The sequence below is a fragment of the Scylla paramamosain genome, chromosome 34 (assembly GCF_035594125.1).
Source record: "Scylla paramamosain isolate STU-SP2022 chromosome 34, ASM3559412v1, whole genome shotgun sequence".
NCBI lineage: Eukaryota > Metazoa > Arthropoda > Malacostraca > Decapoda > Portunidae > Scylla > Scylla paramamosain.
Window position 1 is genome coordinate 4,047,501 of NC_087184.1, and position 20,883 is coordinate 4,068,383.

The 20,883-nt window shown below is 40.0% G+C and overlaps 2 protein-coding genes and 1 long non-coding RNA gene across 5 annotated transcripts in view; 2 read left to right on the top strand and 1 right to left on the bottom strand.

The window, feature by feature from the left end:
• Positions 1-960, top strand: part of LOC135090057 (uncharacterized) — a 3,891-nt gene extending 2,931 nt beyond the window's left edge. Inside the window, exons 2-3 of the long non-coding RNA XR_010261750.1 lie at positions 162-287; positions 583-960. This is a non-coding gene — a long non-coding RNA (uncharacterized LOC135090057). The remainder of the gene's footprint in view (positions 1-161; positions 288-582) is intronic.
• The window catches only part of LOC135090056 (ATP-binding cassette sub-family D member 2-like), a 50,097-nt gene extending 48,096 nt beyond the window's left edge, over positions 1-2,001 (bottom strand). Inside the window, exon 1 of the mRNA XM_063986312.1 lies at positions 1,098-2,001. Within this exon, the coding sequence (XP_063842382.1) occupies positions 1,098-1,845 (748 nt within the window). The 5' untranslated portion in view covers positions 1,846-2,001. The remainder of the gene's footprint in view (positions 1-1,097) is intronic.
• A 3,508-nt stretch (positions 2,002-5,509) lies between these two features.
• On the top strand, positions 5,510-19,744 carry LOC135090058 (DNA methyltransferase 1-associated protein 1-like). 3 transcript variants are annotated; one of them, XM_063986316.1, is made up of 10 exons: positions 5,510-5,527; positions 9,278-9,506; positions 9,847-10,013; positions 10,423-10,638; positions 11,717-11,824; positions 12,568-12,747; positions 13,506-13,656; positions 14,858-15,012; positions 18,994-19,104; positions 19,292-19,744. In XM_063986316.1, the coding sequence occupies exons 2-10, from the start codon at positions 9,296-9,298 to the stop codon at positions 19,352-19,354; spliced, it is 1,362 nt and encodes a 453-aa protein (XP_063842386.1). In that variant the 5' UTR covers positions 5,510-5,527; positions 9,278-9,295; the 3' UTR covers positions 19,355-19,744. The 3 variants fall into 3 exon arrangements, with proteins under 3 accessions (XP_063842386.1, XP_063842384.1, XP_063842385.1); XM_063986314.1 differs by lacking the exon at positions 5,510-5,527 and adding an exon at positions 6,540-6,680; XM_063986315.1 differs by lacking the exon at positions 5,510-5,527 and adding an exon at positions 6,581-6,605.
• The last annotated feature ends 1,139 nt before the right edge of the window (positions 19,745-20,883 follow it).

Sequence of the window (20,883 nt, forward strand, 5' to 3'; positions counted from 1 at the left end):
TGTTTGCCTTGATGACAGTAAAGAGGGTAGGGAGCTCATTATTCACAGAGATGCCTCTTCTCCCTGCATCTCTCTAAGTTGTCATATTCTTAAATGTGTTGACACAAGGACTACATACAAACTACACTCTCCAGTAAACTGTTTTACTTATGTATTCACAGCCCTCACATCAAAGAAGTTTCCTCTCCTATGGGTCTTTTGCACTTGGTCTGTGTCGTCTTGCCGTCATACTATCACATGGCTCTGGGAACAAGTTGGAAGGAGTGGGAGTGGTCAACATTTTCAAGGTAAAAGTTTGTATATCTCCATCATGCCCCCTCTCACTTGTCTTGGCTCCAGTGTGGCAAGACCCAGTGCTTGTAGTCTTTGGTCATATGTAACGCCTTTCAGAGCTGGAACAAGTTTGGTTCTTGTGCCTCATTCTGAGGTGTGGATGGGGAGCACTGGCATGAATAATCAAGGAGTAAGAAACTAAAGGATTCGTTTATTCAGCTGCTCCACTTCGTTAAAAGTTATGTTACGTGTAAATTAGGTTTTATTTTTATTTATTTATTTATTTTTATTTTTTATTTTTTTCACCAGATGTGATGCAGCTCAGCATCCTGTGACACCTGGCAATGGATGGCTTGCGATGGAAAAAATTAAGTGAACAAAATAAAGTTCTTTCAAGCAGAAAATTATTAGATTTATTCAAAACACACAAAAAAAAGTACCAGAAAAATCTTTTCAGCACTATGTGAAACAGGTGTCACTTACTGAGTAAACACCACTCCTTTACCTGTGAGCAAACCCTGCTGGGTAATTAAGTTCTTGATTCAAAATTTTATATTTCTAATAGATTTTGCTGTGTTTTTAATAATTCTGATGTTTGCTTTTCATTGGAAATTGAGTTTCTCTTTACTCAAGGTCAGATGAGTAATGAAAAAACTAGTGATTTCCCAGAAAAACAAACATCAGGTTAATTCAAAACACAGCAAAATACATCTGAAAAATATAGCTTTCACTAAAAAATAAGTAAATTATTAAAACAAACAGTGTTTTACCTGTGACCAAACCCTTGTGTCTGGCCCTGACAGACCTAGGTGTGGGGTACCTACCTGGTAGACTGGCGCCGCCCCGCGCCCTGGCAAGGGCCACGAGGGAGTATGAAATGAGCAGGGAGTCCAGCAGGGGCTTGGTGATGTGGGAGTAGAGGTGCGCGATGCTGGAGGTGAAGGCTGTGATGTCCTCGGTGAGGCAGTGGTCGGCGTTCTCCAGCCGGCCGTCCAGGTTGGACACGCGGTAGTAGCACTGGTTGCGGAAGTACAGGTCGTAGGAGTACTTGACGAGGCAGGTGCGGAAGGTGAGCGCCAGGTGGGACTCCAGGAAGCGGATCATAGAGTTGATGAAGGTGGCGGGCACGGCGATGCCGATCCACTTGGTCATCATGAGGGCAAACTTGGCCACGTCCTTCCTCACGATGTACTTGACCACGCGGCCCTCCAGCTCCGCCACGTAGATGGACAGGAAGGTCCTGGTGACCAGCGTGACGGTGTGCACGGCCAGCAGCAGCGCGGACTTAGACCACACGCCAGGGATGATGATCCTCATTAGCTTCCTGAGCTGCATGAAGAAGTCCCTGTTCACAGTGGGCCCGCGCTTCTTCTCCTGGATGATCTCCTCCCTGTTCTTCTCCCGCGGCTCCTGGTAGGTGAGGCCCAGCTGTATCTCCCGCACCTTGGGGTACACCACTTTGTAAATATACAGAGCCACCACCACACTCATCCCGCCCCTCGTCAAGTTTGTCTCGCTAACATTGAGTTTCTGTGAAGTGTCTCGGATCAGTTTGGACACCGCGTTCGTCATCGTTCCGATATTCTGTAGGCTTACTTATCTTATAAATTGTATATATCACATGAATTTAAAGCCAATTGATGTATGTGGGGACTAGGAACGGAGGGAGGTGGGTGTGAAGGGTGCGTCTCCTCCCCAGCACTGCCAGAGAACGACTGCTGCAGACGACACACATACACACACACACACACACACACACACACAGTTCGCGGGACTTTTTGTCCGCCTTTCTAACGGCACGCAATTAATGAACTTATTTAATCTCCTCTCGTATCTTCAAGATTTTTATTCATTCTAATTCCCATAATTTAATTTTTTCTCGATATTTTCTGTATCTGAGAAGCAGTATCTTTCCACTGTATTCACAAATATTCACTTAAGACTCTCCAAGCCTGTTTTCGATGTTTAGGGTGGGGGAAAATAAGTATATTTCTATTAAATTCACAAATATTCACAGAAGGCTATCCAAAGGCATATTACCTGTATTCAGAAACTATTATTTCGTCAAGATTATTTTCAAAGAAAACGATAATAATGAGTTTGATTTTCAAGTGTTTTTGCCATAGATGATGCTGAATATTTGTTAATATAGAGCACGTTTGATAAAAAGTAGCCGTGATAGGACGCTGAAGCATTTGTGAATACGGGCATGTGACTCTTGTTCCCTCTCCTCCACCCTTTGACTATTTCATGCTACCGATTAAGATCCTTCGCAGAGATGTTTTGCATGCCCTCGCTGTCCTAAACCCTTGGAAGGCTTATGGACCTGATGGGGTCCCTCCTATTGTTCTCCGAAACTCTCCGCGTTTGCACCTTGACTTGTCAAACTCTTTCAACTCTGTCTATCAACATCTACCTTTCCTTCTTACTGGAAGTTTGCCTACACTCAGCCTGTTCCTAGAAAGAGTGACTGTTCTAATCCCTCAAACTACCGTTCTATTGCTTTAATTTCCTGTCTGTCTAAAGTTTTATCTATCTATCTATCTATCTATCTATCTATCTATCTATCTATATATATATATATATATATATATATATATATATATATATATATATATATATATATATATATATATATATATATATATATATATATATATATATATATATATATATATATATATATATATATATCCTCAAAAGGAAGACTGTTAAACATCTATCACTTCACAACTTTCTATCTGATCGCCAGTATGGGTTCCGTCAAGGCCGCTCTACTGGTGATCGTCTTGCTTTCTTTACTGAGTCTTGGTCATTCTCTTTCAGAGATTTTGGTGAAATTTTTGTTGTTGTCTTAGACATATCAAAAGCTTTTAATGGAGTCTGGCACAAAGCTTTGGGAGCAGACCCCTTGCAAGGAAGGGAGTATTGCTTGACCAATATACTTTTGAAATAAAATTAATCCATTATTATTATTATTATCATTATTATTATTATTATTATTATTATTATTATTATTATTATTATTATTAATGATAATAATAATAATAATAATAATAATAATAATGATAATATTATTATTATTATTATTTTTTTTTTTCATTTTTTTTATTTATTTATTTTTTTACTTATGAACACATTCTTATCATTCCTGTTCTTTTAAATGATCAAATCTCTCCTTAAATACTGATGGTGTGCCTCGATCATTTTACTGACTAGCTCACTGTGCCGTGGGATGAAAAAATGTTGAAAATCACTGAGATAGAAGGTTTACGAATCTTCCTGTTGAGGATAGATTAAAAAACTTTAGAAAGGCAGAAAATTAAAGTAATAGGACGGTAGTCTGAGGTAGTTTCTTTTTAGGAACAGGCTGAATGTAGGCAACCTTCTAGCAAGAAGGAAAGGTAAATGTTGATAGAGTTGAAAGAGTTTGACTAGGCAAGGCGCAAGCACGGAGGCACAGTTTCGGAGAACAATAGGAGTGACCCCATCAGGTCCACAAGCTTTCCAAGGGTTTAGGCCAGCGAGGGCATGGGAAACATCACTGCGAAAGATCTTAATGGGCAGCATGATGTAGTTAGAGGGTGGAGGAGAGGGAGGAACAATCCCTGAATCATCCAAGGTAGAGTTTTTAGCAAAGGTTTGAGCGAAGAGTTAAGCTTTAGAAATAGATGAGACGGCAGTGGTGCCATCAGGTTGAAATAAAGGAAGGAAAGATGAAGAAACAAAGTTATTGGAGATGTGTGTTAACACTTGATGTGTCATGTACTCTTCCGTGCCACCAGACACCACAACAAGATAACGCCCCTAAAGGCGCCGCCCACGGACCGGTACAGACTCAGCGCGATTCCCACCATGGTGCGAGCCATCAACCAGTAGTATTTCGCTTCTAGATTTGACTTAGCTTTAGGATTAATGTTAAGTATTTCCCCATCCCCCTCTGTTTATTATTATTATTATTATTATTATTATTATTATTATTATTATTATTATTATTGAATATAGACTTGCGCTGCGCATCAGCAAACACTTCATAGCAACTCATCTCATCAAATTGAAATTGGTAAGTAATGAGCCAACAGCGCTTACATGTATGAACATGCAAAATTGAAATTTCTTCTGTAATTTTGAGCTCTAAATTTTGTCTCAGGGAGTGCGAAGACGTCGCATTAGATTAGCTAAGAATTGGATTCTCTGCGAAATATTGCATAAAACAAAGCTTAATTCGTTTATCGCAAAGTTTTGAGTTATAGGTTGTTGTACTGAAGCGTTGTGCTGGCTGTGGTGTCTCCAGGTGTAATGCTACCTGTCATCAAATCAGCTTTTTTTTTATTTATTTATTTTGCCAATATTGTTTTAAACATATGTCATAGTACAACTCTCAAGCTTAAAAACGAGGACGCAAAGAGCTTCCTATGATCAATAGTAAGTTTGCTACGAGTGCGAGACGCGGGCAATATTCAGAAACGTGATATCATTGAGACCAGACACATTAGACACAAAATTAAATGTACCATCTACGGATACGTACAGCTCGTTGCCTAGCCTTTTTTTTTTTTAGCAAAATAAACGTTCAAAGAAAAAAAAAAAACTCAAAAGTTTTAAAAAGATAAATAGATGGGCTGAGTGTGCAGCGATCGACGCTCGTGCATGTAAGTACCCGTATGAAGGGGTTGTACTGGTCACATATAAGCACTCCCTGTGCCACAGCATCGCACATATTATATCGACTTGATATAAAAGCTCTCGTGGAAGTTAACAAGATCTTCAGGGGCGTTTTCATGATTCTTAGGAAAGCTTAACATAAAATTTGCACCATGAATATATATATATATATATATATATATATATATATATATATATATATATATATATATATATATATATATATATATATATATATATATATATATATATATATATATATATATATAGTAATACCCACGAGAATCTGGAAAAGAAAATCATATGTTCTCTTTCGAAAATAATTCTTATGGGAACGCAAATTCTCTCACAACACGCGTGCCTATCCTAGCTCTTTATTCCTTCTAATTGTGAAAAAAAAAAAAACATCCAAAAGAGTCCGAAAAATCATCTGTGACTTTTTAAAATAACCCTTATAAATTTACGAGAGAAGCAGCTAGAGCCTTTCAGAACACGCACGGGTCCTTGTGTTATTCTGTCCTTCGATCTCCTCTTCCTCCTCCTCTTAGTACAGTTATATCTTCCTGCCTTCAGTCCTGTTTAGCTCAAGGTGCAGTATGATAGTGTTGTCTTATACACAAACGTTCCCAGTGTTCGCAAGAGAGAGAGAGAGAGCGAGAGAGAGAGAGAGAGAGAGAGAGTAAGGTCGTTTACTTCCAAGTGAAAACTACCGGGTGGAGAACGGTTCACAAAGTTCACAAGTCTGGCAACATTCTCGCCAAGGTCACACCATCACACCACTACATAATCAAAATAGTGATTCATTATTTGTCAAGCTGCTGAGCGTTCTCTCTCTCTCTCTCTCTCTCTCTCTCTCTCTCTCTCTCTCTCTCTCTCTCTCTCTCTCTCTCTCTCTCTCTTCTACTCCTATTCTTCTTCTGTAAACTTCTGTTTTTGATCGTATGTATAGTCTGACGCCAGCCTTGTGCGCAATGAATTTATCAAACAACTCTCTCTCTCTCTCTCTCTCTCTCTCTCTCTCTCTCTCTCTCTCTCTCTCTCTCTCTCTCTCTCTCTCTCTCTCTGACCTCTATGAGAAGTGGCATTAAGTGGGCCTTTTTTCTATTAAAATTTTTGTTGCCCTTGGCTAATCTCTCTCTCTCTCTCTCTCTCTCTCTCTCTCTCTCTCTCTCTCTCTCTCTCTCTCTCTCTCTCTCAATTAAGCATTCCATATATTTTGTTTACTCATTAATTCATTAGTTATTATTATTATTATTATTATTATTATTATTATTATTATTATTATTATTATTATTATTATTATTATTATTATCATTATTATTATTATTATTATCATTATTATTATAGTAGTAGTAACAGTAGTAGTAGTAGTAGTAGTAGTAGTAGTAGTAGTAGTAGTAGTAGTAGTTGTTGTTGTTATTATTATTGTTGTTGTAACACCAGCAGTAATAGATCATTTGCTATAACACAGAACAGAAAAAAAGACAGCAAGGAAAAAATAATCAGCAAATAGAAAATGATAGTCTAAAAAGTTAAACAAAATGCATAAAAAAGACAACAATTAGTGAATAAATAAACAAATATATAAATGAACAAAATATAAATAAACAAAATAAATAGATAGGCCCGTATTCCTCAACTGGGTGATGTAAACAGAGGCTTAATGTGTAAGCGGTGGGCCTTTATTTAATGTTCAATATACCAGAAACTATAGGACTAAGCCTCGCCATTCACTAGCTACTGTGAGTATATTGTCTGAGGCTTGGTTTGGTTATAAAAGTTCGTTGAGGAAAATGATGTGAAACAATATATAATGAAATATATCGATGGGGGTGTAACAAGGGTGAACCATGCAAAGTCTTTGGGGTCAGTAATGAGGAAAGGACAAGAAATAATGAGTTCAATCTTATTAAAGTTGGATTTAACCCTTCTAATGCTATATATGTTTTTCCAATGATCAACTAATATTTTTCAACATTAAATTTTGTACTATAGTGTCTTTTGTAGTTTTGTAGTCTGGAAGAGACGAAATTAACTTTTTCTTTTTTCTTTATATTCGTGCAAGCAAATAGTTTTCTTCAGTCCTCTGAATGTTAACAAATAACCGTAGCAATGTAAGATTGAAAGAAAAAGAGAGATAGGAAGGAATTGGTTCTTAAATAGAGTTGTAGATGAAAGAATGGAATAGATTCAGTAAACAATTTGGCTTTTTCTTGTTAAGAAGTTCGCTCCCCATTCCCCCCTCCCAACACCGCCGTAATCCCTCAAACAAGCTTGGGGACCTGTGAGGAATCGGGGCTTTCGGGGGGATGAAAAATGAGTAAAATATGATCATTAAAAACTCTAAGGAAATTTACCTTAACATTTCGAAGTTCCCTAACCTATTCTAGCCCTAATCTTTCTCTAACCTATCGTAGACACCTCCCTCGCTAGGATGTTAACCTATTCTAGCCAGTGGGTCTGTGCCCCACTGGACCCCCCTTGCTAGGACATTAACCTAACCTAGCATAACCTAACCAAGCATAACCTAACCTAACCTAGCTTAACCTAACCAAATATAACCTAACTTAGAATAACTTAACTAACTTAACCTAACCTAGCATAACCTAATCTAACAAGGGAGCTCAAAAATTATACCGTTATGCCTTGCTGGTATGGTGTTGATATTCTCAGACTGATGGAGATGGGTACAGTTTAGCAGCTTTGTTGATAAAGACATGAAACCTCTTCTTCATGTCTCCATGCCGCATCTTGAACATAGCTGTCGCTAAATAACCCACATAGTGAGTTTTCCTTCTCCCAAAGACTGGCACTTTTCTCTTCACCTTCCTCCACTGGGTAGCCATATTAATAAATGACAGTGAGCCTCTATCAAGACGCCTGACGTGTCCCCAAAACAAATGAAAAGTAACTGAACCTACCATGGAAAGTTGTAATTGATGCCCACACAAATGGCCTCGTGAGAGGCAGTGCGTGATTGGAGTGATCTGGTGTATAGATACCATGAAATCCTAATATGAGGCCACTCACAAACTCCAGTTGTAAACAAGAGAAAATCATTTCAATGTTTACTCTTGACTGGTGCAGAGCTCGCTGGACTTAGAAAATATCAAATTTCTCCACACTCCCAAGTGTTATTACAGCCATACTAGACATTTGCCCCAAAAATCTTTTACGTTTACGGGAAGGTCACTGAACCCTTCTCCATGAAAGGTGAGTTTCATGTTTATATGTAACGCGGATGTGATATCCAGATTAACCACAATTTGTTAGTGCTAAGTCACTAGGGAGCTTTAAAAGAAGAATAGAAAAATTTATGGCTGTGCCTTGGTGTCTGGTCAGAGGGCAAGCACAGTGAATGTCCACTTGCAGAAATATTTGAGGGACTCCTTCATTTTCTTGATTAGTGACAATTCATAATATCTGAATTTATAGAGAAGATCTATTGGTTGTTAATCTGGATATCACATCCGTGTTTCATACAAGCATGAAACACATGCTATCTAGATGGTTTGGGGACCTTGCCGTAAACATAAAAAAAAATTGGGGGGCACGTGTCTAGTATGGCTGTAATAGCACTTGAGATTGTGGAGAAATTCAGTATTTTCTAAGTACAGCTAGCTCTGCACCAGTCAAAATTAAACAATGAAATAATTTTCTTTTGTTTATAACTGGGATTCGTGGGTAGTGGCATATTAGGATTTCATGGTAACTGTACAGCTGATCCCCTCAATCATGTGCTTCCACTTGTGAGGCCATTCCTAAAGCCATCAATTACGACTTTACACGGTAGGTTCAGTTACACTTTTCATTTGTTTTAGAGGCAGGCATAGAGTTTCAGGCATTCTGATAAAGAGGTGAAGCAATAAGTGCTAGTGTTCGGCAGGAAAAAAGTTCCTATGTGAGATATTTAGCAACAGCAATGATTAAGATGCAATATACAGGTGTAATGAAGAGGTTCCATGTGTTTATTAAGGAAGCCACCAAGCTTTATCCACCTCCATCACCCTGAGAATCTGTACCCACACTGGTAAGGCATAGCGGTCCCTCGTTAGATTAGTTTATGCTAGGTTAGGTTAACATCTTAGCAGGCTGCAACCCTCCTAGTTAGGTTAGGTTAGGGAAATTTGAATCAATAAGGTAAATTTCCGTAATTTTTTAGCATCCATCTTTCACTTATTTTTCTTCCCCTCCCCCTGCAAAACCCATGATTCTCCACAGGCCCCCAAGCTTGTTTGAAAGATTGGGGGAGGGAGGAATTGGGGGCAGATTTCTTATCAGGAAATACCTTAATGGTTAATGTTAGAAAAACTAAAGCATCTTGAGGCACTCTCTCCAGTGGAGGTTCTGGGACAAGATGGCCGACGTACGGGACATCTTGGAGCTGGAGAGGTCCCCCACTCCTGAGGTGAGCAAGGAGGTCATCCTGGGCTTGCGCAAGGATGCACCCAAAAGGAAAAAGGAGAAGGAGGTGATGCGGCGGCCAGAGGGGATGCACCGGGAGCTGTATGCGCTGCTGTACTCAGACTCCAACAAGGACCTGCCACCGCTGCTGCCCACTGACAGTGGTGAGTCTCTGCCACACACTGTGGCCTGTCTCGCTAGACTTCTGCATAGATGGAAATTGAAAACTGGTTCCTTTTGTAATTATTACCAGATGTTTCAGAAGAGCCTATCCAGTTCATCCAGTTATCCAGTTCATAGTAAAATTGTATTAGTGAATGACAATTTAAGAATAAATTATGTTCCTCAAAAATACTAATAAACAGTGAATTTGTTAATTGGCATCAAGAGTAATTTTTTATTTTTCATCATCTTGAGGTCATTTTTTTTTTAGAAATTTTACATTCATAGATCAAGGTTCCTAACAGCTTCCCTTATGTTGTGATGTTCCTGTGCCTCCTGCAGCTGGTCAGGGCTACAAGAGTGTGAAGGCCAAGCTGGGCATGAAGCGAGTGCGCCCGTGGAAGTGGATGCCATTCACCAACCCGGCTCGTAAGGATGGTGCAGTGTTCTACCACTGGCGCCGCACCTGTGATGAGGGCAAGGAGTACCCCTTTGCCATGTTCAACAAGGTGATGGGCAAGGGGTGGGAATGTTGCCATTCAAACTTTTCCACTGTATTAATTCTTGGAATTGCATTTCCTTGGAGTGTTCAGAAGTTTTGTTGTAACAGTTGTGTCTTCCTCCTACACTGCCCCATAAAAGAAGGCCCCAGGATAGGTAGCAAACTACTGAGCCACTAAATTAGCATGTGTCTGTGTGGTGTATGAAGAAAGGAAACATCCTCACAAAAGGATATTATTGTATAATTGGCATGTAGTTGTATGAGATAAGTCTAAGTCTTTAGTTTATAAATTTTCATAAAGATAGAAAAATAAAAATAATGATGAAAATGCAAACAGTCATGAATTTGCTATTGTAGAACACATTTAAAGTAAAACATGTGGATCATTCTTCATACTGTTTTGTTTTATTTTTCAGAAAGTTGAATTGCTCAGTTATTCAGATGCAGAATACAGCGAGCACCTGTTGTGCGAGGGCTGGACGAGGGCTGAGACAGACATCCTGTTTGAACTGTGCCACCGCTTTGACCTGCGCTGGCCCGTCATCCACGACCGCTGGCCACCTCACCTCACTGCACGCTCCATAGAGGACCTCAAGGAACGCTACTACAATGTTACCAACTGTCTCAAGAAGGTGTGACAGCTGCCTCCTGTGTCACACCCATGTCCACACAACAAAGCCATGTGTTGTGTGTGTGTGATGACATGGGGGTCACACACCAGGCTTCACATGGTATTGCTGCCACTGACTGATGCTCTGTCACTGGCTAGTCTACATTTATTTATGCAATAGGGCCACTGGCCAAGGGCAACAAAAATTTTGAGGAAAAAATAGGCCCACTTCAGTGCTAGTTCTCAAAAAGACTGCCAAATAAAAAAATCAAACAATGGAGAGTAAGTGCCATGAGAGAGTTCATGTCATAGAAAGGAGGAAATACAGAAGCAGGCAGGGAGTTTCAGAGTTTACCAGAGAAAGGGATGAATGATTGAGAATACTGGTTAATTCCTGCATTAGAGAGCTGGACACACTAAGGATGAGAAAGTAGAAAGTCTTGTTTTGAAATGTACAGCAAACTGGTGTATTTCTATCAAAACTGCTTAGTGCTCTGTCAATAGGTACCAGATTATGCAGATTATCTTGGTATCTTACAACTAAATGAGAGTTCTGTTAGGAATAAAATGAATATGCTTTACACTTAAAAACCATACACAAATACACAAGCAAGTCAGCAAGTGAGAACATTGGTCATTGGCAATTCCCCTGTGGCTGAATTGCTGTTGCAGGCTTAACCTTTCACCATGATCGGTAACAATTCATAGGACTAAAAGCAATGAATGAAATCTATATTTGCGTCTACAAGAAAGAAGCAAATGAAAAAGAACAGATTTTGTGGTTTCTGGCCAATATAGTATTTAGAGATGTCTGTAGAATAAGAAGAGATGTCCCAGAGTGGTCATTGATCAAAGAAAGATGTGCCAAATAGCAGTGTAGGAGTTACTAGTGATGTTGAATTGTGTGGCCAGCAGTGCTATGCCTAAGCTCCTGGGGTGTTGTGCGGAGGTCCATGAGACTGTTCCTTTCCACCAGGGGCTAATGGGTCTAGGAGTGTGCATGAGGTGTGTGAGTTTTTGGTGCTTTGTTTGGCCCAACCTGAGTGAGATTGCCAGCCTGATGTATAGATAGTGGAATAGTAATGTTTTAAACATTTCAGGTGAACAATCTGACAGGACCAGAAGGCAAGATTGTGAATTACGATGGTGACCACGAGCGGCGGCGCAAACAGCAGCTACTCAAACTGTGGGACAGAACACCCAAGCAGGTGACATATTGTGACATGATGCAGTGGTGGCCAGCAGTCTGCCAGTGCATCACACTCCTTGCCACTGTTTTCAGCATTCTCCCTCAGTTTTAGGTTCTCTGATCTAGTGACAGTCTTATTACAAACACTTAAAGCTGATAGATTCCAAGGAGATCAGAGGACTCAAGACTGTTACACCTAATCCAGTGGGAGTGAAAGAAGACTCAAGACTACAGCTTTTTGCCTTGGCCTCCTAAGAATAGGCCAAGTGCATACTTACTGGAATTTAGTGACCCATTTCTAATATTTTCAACTTGCTTGGACATCACCTCATTTATGGAAGAGATAAAACTCCCTTAAATCCTGTTTAAGAAAGTAAGGGAAATTGCAAAAAAACAGTCAACCTACATGTGGCAGCTTTAGTATAAACTATGTCCACCCATCATCTCCATCCATAATTTTATCCACTCTTCCTCTAAAGCTCCCTAGGGACAGCATCAACATCTACTTGAGAATCAATCTCTTCCTGTCTCTCTCTCTCTCTCTCTCTCTCTCTCTCTCTCTCTCTCTCTCTCTCTCTCTCTCTCTCTCTCTCTCTCTCTCTCTCTCTCTCTCTCTCTCTCTCTCTCTCTCTCTCTCTCTCTCTCTCTCTCTCTCTCTCTCTCTCCATCAAATTTCATCAGACATAAACATAACTTTTAGTACTTTTACAGATATGTTAGTGTGGTGCTGTCCTAAACACATCCCTTGCTTATGTGTCACAGATTGAAGAGGAGCAGCAGCTTATAAATGAGCTGCGCAAGATTGAGGCTCGCAAGAAGGAAAGGGAGAAGAAAACTCAAGACCTGCAGAAGCTGATCAGTGCTGACACCGACTCCCGCAAGATGACCAAGACCACCAAGAAGAAGATCCAGCAGACCAAGGTGGCCAAGCTGGACACGGCGGTGAGGAAACATCTTATGTTTTGTTATCAGTGCATGAAGGTCCAATGGAAAGGATGTATTTTATTATTATTATTATTATTATTATTATTATTATTATTATTATTATTATTATTATTATTATTATTATTACTATTATTATTGTTATTATTTTTATTATTATTATTATTATTATTATTATTATTATGATTTATTACTATTAAGATTATTATTGTTATTATTATTATTATTATTATTATTATTATTATTATTATTATTATTATTATTATTATTAAAGATCTATTTTTGAGGCTTCTTATCCACAAATTGAAGCTTCATTTCTATGTGCAGTTAGAAAACATTTTAATTTTTGTCCAGGTATCTTCATTTTTTTTTTCTTTTTATTTGAGGGTTTTTAAGGTAACATTTGCTTCATTTGCAAAAAAAAAAAAAAAAAAAATGATAATAATAATAATTACCCATAATGAGGCTCTTGAACCCAACCAATATTTTACTACTAGTTATATATATACTTTATATATATACTTCATTGTACAAGATTTTGTTGTGTTACTGTGTCAAATGGAATCTCATTGCTTGTATCTTTGGGATTTCCTTGTACTCTTAATTCATGGATCCATTATAATGTTTTACTTATTTTAAGTATAATTGTGTCTTACATTCTGCTTTTAATTTTGATAGGTTGCATTTGCCTTTGGACGAAATGAATTATTACCATTGTTATCATTTTACCTCATCAGACTGTACTTCTCTTCCCTCAGCCACCAAGTCTGGAAAGTTGCACAGGTATCAAGTTCCCAGACATCAAGTCATCAGGAGTCAGTCTCCGGTCGCAGCGTATGAAACTTCCAGCCAGTGTGGGACAGAAGAAGGTGAAGGCAATAGAACAGCTCCTCACTGAACTGAGTTTGGGTAAGTTTTGTAAGAACTTAATTAAATATGGGTCAGCTTCAGAAGTAAGAGGCAGGCTGGATAGGGTAGTGTGAAGTGAATGAGTGGCTCTCACTGTTTAGATCAGTATAGTTAAGAATGAGAGAGACAGCTTGAAGAATGTTAAGCTCCTGGGAAGGTTTATGGAGGCCCTGGGCAGAGTTGGAGGCTTCAGGGGTACCCCTGTGGTATGCAGTTTCCTCCCTTGGCAGGATGCTGTAAGGAAATGGCACTCTAGCACTGTTGCAGTGAACAGCTAGATGGCTAATCATTGCACTAGAAATAGTTGGCTCTTCCTTGACAAGACTTCATTGACCAGGATTACATTGTACATGTGCACTAAGGATGGTATTCACCTTCCAAAAGAGATATTAGGCTTTTTGCTGATACTCTTGAGCAAGTAAGAGGATAAAGAGGACAAAGATGTCTGATGTCTTTCTGGTGATGTGTCGCATGATATAAGTTGTGATGCTAGACACTTACTCATAATGTAATTGTAAAAGTGAAATATTTTGTAATGAGGGAAGTGTACAATGAGAGTGACAGTGACAATATATGTATCAGTTAAATCATTCCAGACAATGATGATTTTAAGGTACTGAAGCAGCATAAAGACGATCAGTAATTCAGTCTCTCTCTATCTCTCTAATGCAAGAGTTAACCAGTATTCTCAATCATTCATCCCTTTCTCTGGTAAACTCTGGAACTCCCTGCCTGCTTCTGTATTTCCACCTTCCTATGACTTGAATTCCTTCAAGAGGGAGATTTCAAGACACTTATCCACCAATTTTTGACCACTGCTTTGACCCTTTTATGGGACTGGCATCTCAGTGGGCATTTTTTTTATTAGGTTTTTGTTGCCCTTGGCCAGTATTCTTCCTACATAAAAAAAAAAAAAATCATGAGTCTGTTTTTAGATGGACACATCTTGATAAGGAAACTCAGATTAAAGCAGAATTACTGTATATTCTTTACTTTTTAGCATCATCTCTCTCTCTCAAAAAGGCTTTTAGTGGAGGAAACATAGTTTCATATAGATCCTGCCTGAGGCTGAGTTTTGCTACCTTCTCTCCACATAATTTTTGCCCAAGTTTTAGTTTCCTGTTTCAGCTCTTGACAACCCAGAAGAGACATCTTATTTTTCCAAGTCAAGACCTCAACTTTCTTGCCTTTGCCTTGACAGAAAACAGTCCCATGGCTGTGGAGGAAGTGTGCCAGTTGTTCAACGACCTGCGCTCAGACCTGGTGCTGATGTATGGCCTGCGGACCATCTTACTCAATTACGTGTTTGAGCTGCAGACTCTGAAGCACCAGTGTGAGAGTGTCATGCCAGATAAGGTGAGTCATTCAGTACCTCTGCACATACACACACACACTGCATAGTATAGTGGTCAGCATGCTCAGCTCACAACAGAGAAGGCCCGGGTTAAAGTCCCAGGTGTGGTGAGGCAAATAGCCAAGATTCTTAATATGTAGCCCCTGTTCACCTAACAGCAAGTAAGTACAGAATGTAACCTGAGGGGTTGTGACCTTGCTGGCCCAGTGTGTGATGTGTGAATGGTCTCAGTCTTAACTAAATAGGTAGTAGGTGGAAATAGGTAGGTATATACCTACTGAGTTTTCCACCATCTGGCTACGACTACAGAGTCACACTCAAACTAAATTTATCTGTGCTGTATACCTCTCACCTAACTCCTCTGACTATAACAAGACTTTCTTCTTTCTCTCACCCCTATTCTGTCCACCTCTCTAATGCAAGAGTTAACCAGTATTCTCAATCATTCATCCCTTTCTCTGGTAAACTCTGGAACTCCCTGCCTGCTTCTGTATTTCCACCTTCCTATGACTTGAATTCCTTCAAGAGGGAGGTTTCAAGACACTTATCCACCAATTTTTGACCACTGCCTTGACCCTTTTACGGGACTGGCATTTCAGTGGGCATTTTTTTTTATTGATTTTTGTTGCCCTTGGCCAGTGTCCTTCTTACATAAAAAAAAAAAAAAATAAGAAATTCTTTGACTACTTAACTTCCAAAGTGGAGCACATTCTGACTCTTCCCTTTTGCAGAGATCTCCATTCTTGGAGACTTCAATGTTCACCACCAGCTTTGGCTTTCCTCTCCCTTCACTGACCATCCTGGTGAACTAGCCTTCAATTTTGCTATCCTCCATGACCTAGAGCAATTGGTGCAACACCCTACTCTTATTCCTGACCGTCTTGGAGATACGCCCAGCAACCTTTTCCTGACCTCTAATTCTTCTGCTTATGCTGTCACCCTTTCTTTTCTGTTGGGCTCCTCTGATCATAATCTCATATCTGTATCTTGTCCTATCGCTCCAATCCCTCCTCAGGATCCCCCTAAGCGAAGGTTGCCTCTGGCATTTTGCCTCTGCTAGTTGGGGGGACCTGAGGAGGTATTTTGCTGATTTTCCTTGGAATGACTACTGCTTCCATGTCAGAGACCCGTCTTTGTGTGCTGAGTGCATAACAGAGATAGTGTCTGGCATGGAGGCGTACATTCCTCACTCTTTTTCTCGACCTAAACCTTCCAAACCTTGGTTTGACACAGCTTGTTCTCGTGCTATACATGATAGAGAGGTGGCCCACAAAAGGTACTTTAAGCCTTCCATCACCAGAATCTCATGCACTATATTTCTGCCCAGAACCATGCCAAGTCTATTCTCCAACTAGCCAAAGACTCCTTCATTAACAGAAAGTGTCAAAACTTTTCAAGATCTAACTCCCCTCATGACTTCTGGCATGTAGCCAAAAATATCTCCAATAACTTTGCTTCTTCATCTTTCCCTCCTTTATTTCAACCAGATGGCACCACTGCTATCACATCTATTTCTAAAGCTGAACTCTTCACTCAAACCTTTGCTAAAAACTCTACCTTGGATGATTTTGGGCTTGTTCCTCCCTCTGCTCCACCCTCTGATTACTTCATGCTACCTATTAAAATTCTTCACAATGATGTTTTCCATGCCCTAGCTGGCCTAAACCCTCGGAAGGCTTATGGACCTGATGGGGTCCCTCCTGTTGTTCTCCAAAACTGTGCCTCTGTGCTTGCACCTTGCCTAGTCAAACTCTTTCAGCTCTGTCTGTCAACATCTACCTTTCCTTTTTGCTGGAAGTTTGCCTACATTCAACCTGTTCGTAAAAAGGGTGACCTTTCTAATCCCTCAAACTACCGTCCTATTGCTTTAATTTCCTGCCTATCTAAAGTTTTTAAATCTATCCTCAACAGGAAGATTCTTAAACACCTATTACTTCATGACCTTCTATCTGATCGCCAGTATGGGTTCCGTCAAGGCCACTCTACTGGTGATCTGGCTTTCCTTACTGAGTCTTGGTCATCTCTTTTAGAGAATTTGGTGAAACTTTTGCTGTTGCCTTGGACATATCAAAAGCTTTTGATAGAGTCTGGCACAAAGCTTTGATTTCCAAACTACCCTCCTACGGCTTCTATCCTTCTCTCTGTAACTTCATCTTAAGTTTCCTTTCTGACCGTTCTATTGCTGCTGTGGTAGACGGTCACTGTTCTTCTCCTAAATCTATTAACAGTGGTGTTCCTCAGGGTTCTGTCCTGTCACTCACTCTCTTCTTATTATTAATTAATGATCTTCTAAACCAAACTTCTTGTCCTATCCACTCCTACGCTGATGATACCACCCTGCACTTTTCCACATCTTTTCATAGATGTCCAACCCTTCAGGAGGTAAACATTTCACGCAGGGAAGCCACAGAACGCTTGACTTCTGATCTCTCTAAAATTTCTGATTGGGGCAGAGCAAACTTGGTATTGTTCAATGCCTCAAAAACTTAATTCCTCCATCTATCAACTGGACACAACCTTGCAGACAACTATCCCCTCTTCTTCAGTGACACTCAACTGTCCCCCTCTTCTACATTGAACATCCTTGGTCTGTCCTTTACTTATAATCTGAACTAGAAACTTCACATCTCATCTCTAGCTAAAACAGCTTCTATGAAGTTAGGTGTTCTGAGATGTCTCCGCCAGTTTTTCTCACCCCCCCCAGCTGCTAGCTCTGTACAAGGGCATTATCCGTCCATGTATGGAGTATGCTTCACATGTCTGGGGGGTTCCACTCATACTGCTCTTCTAGACAGGGTGGAATCAAAAGCTTTTCATCTCATCAACTCCTCTCCTCTAACTGACTGTCTTCAGGCTCTCTCTCACTGCCACAATGTTGCATCTCTAGCTATCTTCTACCGCTATTTTCATGCTAACTGCTCTTCTGATCTTGCTACTGCATGCCTCCCCTCCTCCCACGGCCTCATTGCACAAGACTTTCTTCTTTCTCTTACCCCTATTCTGTCCACCTCTCTAATGCAAGAGTTAACCAGTATTCTCAATCATTCATCCCTTTCTCTGGTAAACTCTGGAACTCCCTGCTTGCTTCTGTATTTCCACCTTCCTATGACTTGAATTCCTTCAGGAGGGAGGTTTCAAGACACTTATCCATTGATTTTTGACTACTGCTTTGACCGTTTTATGGTGACTGGCATTTCAGTGGGCATTTTTTTTTATTGGATTTTTGTTGCCCTTGGCCAGTGTCCTTCCTACATTAAAAAAAAAAAGTAGGTACAGAATGTAACTTGAGGGGTTGTAACCTCGCTGGCCCAGTGTGTGATGTGTGAATGGTCTCAGTCTTAACCAGATTGGTAGCAGGTGGAAATAGGTAGGTATATTTCATACAGGGACTGCCACGTGTAGGCCTGATGGCTTCTTGCAGCTTCCCTTATTTTAAATATCAGTCAGTATGAGCTCTGAGCTTTCTGTAGGGGAACAGCTGGCTGGGTGACCAGCAGACGACTGTAAGTGAAGGGCATATTTTCCCCCACCCCCAAACTTATCTCTCATTTCTTCTTGTGCAGCTTTTCATTTGTCTGTTTTGGATCTCTGCTCCTCACTAATCTTCTCTGTAAGGCTGTATCTCTTACCTTTTCACCATTCACACCTCACAGTCTCAAGTTGTCTCTTACACAATCTTTTCACATCTGCTTCAGCCTGCCTCTTCTTCCTTCCACAGTTCAATCATTCATTCTTCTGTCTCAGTACTACTCACTCCACCTTTTAAAGTCCCCACACCATATCGTAAGATCTCTTCTGTATTTTGTTAGGTAACTTTGATTGTCCCTCTAAGTCAGAAGAGGTTGAAACCAGGAAGGTCTCATATGCATTGGCATAGTCTAGGTCAACTCCTCTTGTCATTAGGGTAAGCAATAACAAGGCTATGTTCTATTGAAGGGAATGTCATAGTGATCCCCTAAAATTTGTGCCTTCCTCTTCCCCAGGTGTTAGAAATTCCTGAGGCACTCACCATTAACACTGGGGAGGAGTCACCCAGCCGGCCCCGTGCCATATCTGAGATGATCGATGCCGTGGCCACACCTAACACCCCCAATGTGAGTACTCATTGTTAGGACAAATAAAACTCATTATAATTTGGACTCCAGATTTTTTTACAAAAGAAAAAAGAAAAAAAATATTGCACATGAAAAATTAATACAGATTTTCTAAAACATTGCTTGCTTCAATTTATTACAAAATATGACATTTAAATACACAAAAAAGTTGTTCCTTGGTTTACAGAGAAAGCGGAAAGCGGCATTAGAACAGAGCAACGTCCTAAAGAAGATCAAGGCACGCACTTAGGCCTCCGGCACCAGGTGAAGCTTTCATCACAACCACAGCAGCTGTCTGCACCCAGCACATGTTCACTGGATCCCCCCACAGTGCTGGCTTGCTGGGTGACAGACAGGAAGAGGCAATACACATTTTTGCTTATAAACAACTCTTGTGCAAAATGTCATATTTTGTTTCCTCATTGAGGAGAAAATTATTGTAATTTTTCATAAAGTCTGACTTTTAATGTTTTTATTTTATATAATTACAAGTTCCATGATCATTTTACCAGAGAGAAAAATAATTCAGCAACACAACTTTTGATGATTTTACTTGAGTTGAGAGAGAGAGAGAGAGAGAGAGAGAGAGAGAGAGAGAGAGAGAGAGAGAGAGAGAGAGAGAGAGAGAGAGAGAGAGAGAGAGAGAGAGAGAGAGAGAGAGAATTACACAAATCAAATAACATTTTCCAATTGCACATAGATTGCATAGAAAATCAGCCCATATACATACAAGAACAAATAAGAGAGAGAATTACACAGAAGAAACTTTTTTGTTCTAGACAAGTATACAAAAGGTGCTTGAAAAGTTGACAGCTGTCTTACATTGAGATACCTATCAAGAAATTGACAGATTAGAGAGACAATGCAGGAAGAAGGAAGGAAAGATTACTACTCAAAGTAAATTTGTGCTAAAATGCAGTTTGTGACCAAAAATAATTGAAAGAATATATGTGATATTGACACTGAAGCTTACCAAGGCAACAGGAAGAGTGGCATGTAATGTGAGTGTGGAAGATGCCCCAGCAAGTGAGGTCATGGAAAACACATGAGTTGCTTTGGCAATGTGGAGAGAAAATAATGTGAATAACTATGAAGTGTGTTCAACATTCAAAGTGTTAGGCAGTGCCATTTTCTAGATAAGAAAGGTGTGTGTGTGTGTGTGTGTGTGTGTGTGTGTGTGTGTGTGTGTGTGTGTGTGTGTGTGTGTGTGTGTGTGTGTGTGTGTGTGTGTGTGTGTGTGTGTGTGTGTGTGTGTGTACCCAATTGTGACATTCAGGAAAAGCTGTTTGTACTGTCCTGTCTCCTTATTTACTCGTGTGTGTGTGTGTGTGTGTGTGTGTGTGTGTGTGTGTGTGTGTGTGTGTGTGTGTGTGTGTGTGTGTGTGTGTGTGTGTGTGTGTGTGTGTGTGAAGGAAAGAAGAAAATAACTTGGACAGACAAGTTACACTTACTTGTACAGCTTAGCAAGCTGCATATGGGTAACAAAGATCGATTCACACAAAGAGTTTGCCTTTCAAAATAAAATGCATGCATGGTAAGAGAAGATATGTGCATGGAAGCCTGGCTGATACAAAACAAAGCGACAGTTTGCTATAGGAAAGAATAAAACTCTTCCCAAAAATTTTAAGATTTCAAATGTCCACAGACACACTGCTAGTGGAGACATGAATGGATATTACTCAATTTTCAACTGGATAAGTAAAAATGCTTACATTATCAGCTATAGAAACATTCTACAGGGCAAGTCACTCCATGGAGATTCCACAGACATAAGTCACA